This window comes from Rhagoletis pomonella, unplaced genomic scaffold (assembly GCF_013731165.1).
Source record: "Rhagoletis pomonella isolate Grant_MI unplaced genomic scaffold, Rhpom_1.0 Rhpom_scaffold_00011, whole genome shotgun sequence".
In the NCBI taxonomy this organism is placed as follows: domain Eukaryota; kingdom Metazoa; phylum Arthropoda; class Insecta; order Diptera; family Tephritidae; genus Rhagoletis; species Rhagoletis pomonella.
The window spans coordinates 1,857,040-1,862,814 of NW_023458565.1; the positions used below are offsets into that span (position 1 = coordinate 1,857,040).

The 5,775-nt window shown below is 35.7% G+C and overlaps 1 protein-coding gene across 1 annotated transcript in view; it reads right to left on the bottom strand.

Annotated features, from left to right (window-relative positions):
* Positions 1-5,658, bottom strand: part of LOC118747282 (titin homolog) — a 111,257-nt gene extending 105,599 nt beyond the window's left edge. Inside the window, exon 1 of the mRNA XM_036481284.1 lies at positions 5,435-5,658. Within this exon, the coding sequence (XP_036337177.1) occupies positions 5,435-5,569 (135 nt within the window). The 5' untranslated portion in view covers positions 5,570-5,658. The remainder of the gene's footprint in view (positions 1-5,434) is intronic.
* Between the last annotated feature and the right edge of the window lie 117 nt (positions 5,659-5,775).

Below are 5,775 nucleotides of genomic sequence, written 5' to 3' on the forward strand. Positions count from 1 at the left end.
AAAAAAAAAAAACTTTCGTAAAAATTTTCAGTATGCAGTTTTGTAGCCCACTTGAGTATAATAAAGTGTAAGTCTGAAGTAGCTAGGACTTACCGTTGATTGTTGGCATTTTGTTTTGTTGAAGGTGTTGCTCACTTTCTCCTTATAACAAAAATGACTGACGCTGTCAAAACGAAAAGTCAAAAATCAACGGTAAGTCCTAACTACTTCAAACTTGCAAATAACGATTGTTTTTGAAATTGCAACCCAAAAAATCATACTGAAATTGAACTTTGGCGTTGTGTTGGCGTTGGCGTCGCTTCAACAGCTGACTCTCAACTTTTCCTGTGCATCATTCGCCAGCGGTGCAAATAAATAAAATTATGTGCAATATTTTTAATTTTTAATCAAATGCGGCAAGAAATATCGTTTTTCATGCAATTATTCATATGAAATATTTATTTATCTGTCGTTAGTATGATAACTTAGTGGCCAAAGCATTTGCTGTCAAGCATTCATTGTAGCAAGTACTTATATTTTTAACGTGCATTCTGTCAAACCAACGCCAACGCCAAAGCCAACGCGAAAATTCTATGTGAACCGGCCTTAAGGAGTAAACCAATATTCTTCTTGTTACTCTGAATACCTCCAACGGTACTGATTTTTAATTTTATTTTTTTATTAAAAAAAAATCCAGTTTAATAATTATTTTTTGAGTTTTATTTTTTTGCTGATAAAATAACAGCTAATTTTTGTGCTGTATTTTTGCTTAGAAAAAAATAATAATCGTTGAGCCAACTCGTTAAAATTTACTTAAATGTCCATTCCTAGTAAGCGACTTAGAACAGTTAGCGAGTGGCGAAACGAACGAACACAATGTCGTACAATCAAACTCGCTAGCTAACTTTGTTGTTACTTTCACATGCAAAACTATTCGCTAAGCGACCGGAACTCCAATATAGCGAGCAGAGAAGTGGCGAATCGATGTTGGCTAATGAACATTTACCGCAAGTTAGACATTATTATTGTGTTGGCATATAAAGGACTATCGACGATACTATGTGAAAGTTTGAAGCCCTTTACGGACTAAATGAATAGATTTTATGTGGCTTCAGACTTAGCAAGTTTATCATTGACCGAATTTTCGCACGCACACTACCTTTTCTTCGATTCTGAAGCCGCTTTTTATGCCCTCTATAGCCGCAAAACTAAATTTGCAAGGGCTTCTCCGCGTCGTTGGAGACCCAACGAGGTTTCAGACAGGGCGACTCACTCTCGTGTGATTTTTTCCATCTCAATTCGTGCTGCCTATCTGAATCGTGACGGCACTATATAAATATACCACGCCGTCAACGTAGCATTTTCTAGCTAAGAGAAAGATGCAAAAGAGGGGTGCGTTCAGAAATTGATGCATGCCAAAGCATCAGAGTCTTTTATTTCTAAACTATAATTGATGGAAATGTTTTATTTGAGCAACTAAGTTCCAAATGGCTTTTAACCGTGGTTGCGCATATTTGACATTTCCATCAATTATAGTTTAGAAATAAAAGAGACTGATGCTTTGGCTTGATGCATTTTTGAACGCGCCCGAGGCTGACCTAACGGTAAACGAAATAAAAGGCAGAAAGCACCTTTTTGATCAATAAAGGTGTTATAAAGATTACGCACAATTGCGAGATTTCTATCAACTCAAATTCTCTGAAATTTTCATATTTGCTAATAGAAATGTTGACTATATTTGTAGAGATTTGTATCCAAATATGTAAATATGTGTATATCTATGTATGTACATATGTAATTATTTTAAGAGTCTGAACTTCAGGCTCAGAAGTTATGGTTTTTTTATCTGCCGCCTCCATTTAATTTTTTTATTTGATGCAACTTGTTACTTTTGCCACATGATTGCACTTAACACATTTGACTTAGAATGTCAAAACGATGCACATTAACGGAAAATAAATAATAAGACTTACCACGAGCATATAAGCTCGTTTACACGTTCATATACATATGTACATAACTATACATACATATAAAACTACAAAGCTGACAATTATCGATGTGCGTGCTGGTCCAGTTGACTTGTAGAATTGTTGAAAGGTTGTACATGGGTTAAAATCTGAGGCACCGAAACCATTGTGTGTATATACTCACATTGTAACTATGAATGCATGCACTTCAAGTCATTGCGTGGGCAAAACTACGGACACTTGAGCGACAGTTAAGCGGATACAGGAAAGTTCCATTTTATGTTTGGCTTTACAATTGTTTGTTTGTTTGTGGCAACACTTAACTTAAAAGAAAGCACTAAACGATGCATTTTAAAGCCCATTGACATTTTCTTGTTTCCTGTATGCTTCAACCATAAAACGTGAACATGTACTATGTATAGCGAGCAATTATTGTGGCAATCTGTTAAGCTAATTTTTTGGCAGACATGCGCCTTGAGCTCGAAAATTTAAATACTCGAATTATGAACATCGGTTGTGAGAGGTTCATTCTTTTAGAGAGATATTCATGGATATAATAAAGTTAAAAAAAAAGCTAACCATTATGCTAGCACATATATGTACATGTGTGCGTCATTCGATGTCGGAGATATCGCATTTTTGTGTAGCTCATAAACTAATTATTTACCTCTTGGAAAGCAGACACTTTTTCTTGCACTTTACCATTATGTTCATGCCAAATTTACACAAAATTGGGCCTTATTACAATGACGTTCCCATGTCACCGGAGATATTTACCTGTCTATTTCTAGTGCTTCTATATTAAATTCGATTTCATATTGGAAGTAGTATGGCGTGTCACCGCGACAAATTTGTGCCTAAAGTGGAGAAACTAGTATTTGCGATACTACGACCAATAGTTTCTGCGAATCTCGTCGGCCATTTGAAGTGATCAAAGCTATCACAGTCCGCACAGCCTATTTGCAGGGAAGATAAGAAACTGTCTCTCCTTTCTCATAGCTTTTCCAGTTTTTACAGGATCTATGAATCAGTACTACCAGATATTCCGTATATTTATGTAAATAAAATCGCCCGCTAAAGCTATAATGGTGTTGCATATATCCTACACTACAGTTGTCCGGTAATTGAAACGAATAGCGAAAAAATCGCTCCTGGAGACTTTTCTATTTGCGGAAAAAAGTAAGTCATTGTAAGCTCAAGCCTTTGATTAGTTTATATTTGTGAGCTAATATGTACAAAGCTACTTATTCGTTTTTCGAACTCTTCTTTAGCCCCGAGAAAACGAGGTCCATTTTATTTAGCAGTTTATTATATTGCCCAGTGGTCGAACTTTGGCCCCTCCATTCATCATCGCCATTCGCCTCCATTCACATATCGGAAAACAGATATATTCTTCATTGCTGCTTCTAAACACCTTTCGAAAAAATAACAATCATTCCCAATTGAATGATGCTTGCCAATTTATAAACAGATCTCCAGATCCCAACTTCACATGATAAATGCTGCTTCCCAACAAGGTGAAGTGTCTCGGTCTGATTCAAGAGTACTGTTATCGTGGAAACCAAATAATGGAAACTAAATAATGAAGATGGGCGCAGGATATCGGGACCCACAGTACTGATTTCAAAATGGCCGGGATGTATGGTATCGGGAAGGTCTTTAAAATTTTTTCGGGCGGGGGACGGGACCAAAATACATTACCGACGCTACCAATAAAACCCGCGACCTCCGAAAACTCGGAAAATCTTCCTTAAAAACGTAATGAATGTAAAGTGAGAGCTTGGGCTATAAATTCACTGATCAAGCGAAGCAAATAAGTCTGGGAATGCTTGGCTCTGTTTTCTTTCGAAACGAAATACTTTGCCTATACGCTTTTTTGGATACCAGGTCAGATAGAGACCGCAAGGCATCCTCGCGTTTATCAAATTTTTTGAAACGTATTAAATGTGATCTAAATGAACTCAATAAAATTGCAGAATTTTAAATTAAATTTTATATAAGAGCTTAGATAAAAATATGTATATACATAAAATCTTAATTTGCCTTATTCTTGATAAAGAAACTGGAAGAAAAATTTAAGTTAAACCAAGGTATACGACTCGCAACTTCAAAGTAGGAAATTCTGGGCATTTGAGGGATATAGGGAACAAGGGGATTTATAAACAAAAAACTTAGTGCAAAAGTGTTATTTAAAAGTTGTATATTAATACGGAGATTTACAAGTCATCTTAAGCGTCGTAACGTCTTAAGTAAAAAAATTAGTTAAATTTAAATACCGGTTAAATTGTTTTAGGCAATTTTTGACCACATCAAAATGTTTTTAACCGGTCAGAAAATAAACCATTTTAGTCGTTATTTTACGTAAACAAGTTTCACGACCTCAAACTTAATAAACAATTTTTAATACCAGTTTTACGACTTAAAAACATTACGATGACTTGTGAATCCCCTAAATATGGGTTTTCAAATATAGGGCGCATACATATTCAACTTTAAGCCAATTTTATATTCATTTAGTTGTGCTTTAAATTGGTTGTATGTAGGGTCTATGTATGCACTTATATACTCTCTTTGCCCTAAGTCCTGTACATACATACAGTCATGCGAAAAACAATAGTGACACGACATTTTGACCACTTTCGGCTATTTTTTTTTCGTTTTTTTTTTTGTAAGTTTAGATATTATTTTGTTACAAAAAAATGCAGCTGTTTGTCTAACAAAAACCATATAAGTGTAAATCTCGAACTTTGGTGAAAAATTACACAAAAATTTTACAATAACAAGAAACTTTTTATTAAGAATTTTTAGAAAAATTCTAAGTGTGTAGTTTTAGAGCCCAATAATGAAGTGCAAGTTTCAACTGGCTTAGAATTCGCGTTGACTTTTGATATTTTTTTTTTTTTTTTGGCGGAGTCACGCATTTTCTTCCATACAAAATATCGAGCCCTAATCGCAAAAATGGTATAAGCAACTTTAAAAAAGAAATATTTTTGATGCAGAAATGTTCCCACAGCTTCTAGCAGCATTGGGCATCAAAAAAAAATATTTTGAGAAAAGTTCGCTGACATCTTTTATACGATTAGGGCTCGATATGTTCGGGACATTTTTTTTGTATTTGAAGATGAAAACAATAACACCATAAAAAAATTATCAAAAATCTCAGCCACGTGAAACTTACATTTTGTGAAGCAAGAATTTAATGATCTATAAAACTGCGTACTTATAACCTTTCTAAAAGTTCTTAATAAAAGGTTTGTTATTGTTATAAAGATTTGTTGAATTTTCTACATAGTTGGAAATTTGGACTTATTAATTTTTGTTAGATAATTAGCTGCATTTTTATTTAAAAGCATTTTAAACATTAAAGAGGCAAAATAAAAAAGTCAAAACTGGTCAAAATTTTGTATCCCCATTATTTTTCACATGACTGTACCTACATGTATGTATGTATCTATGCATATATGCAATTCTCTATGTTCTCTTACTTGCAGTAACGCGATCACCAGCTGTATGGGTCCACAACGCACCACCACGGAACCGATTGTGGTGGCACGCAATCCAATGCCGGCACTCGCGCTGCCACCACCACCTCCACCGCCTTCACCACTGCACAAGCTCATATCCGATGTATGTCCAATTGTTGCATTTGTTGTGTTGCTGCCGCCAATAGTCGCTATGGCATTGGTGCTGGAAGCGCCGGTCAATAAGCCAAGACCAGGACCACCAACACTACCACTGTCGATGCCAGCGCCACCGCCGCCGCCGCCGGCGCTGGGTGATGGTGAAACCGATGACGATAGGGTGGGGTAATTGTAATTGTCATGTT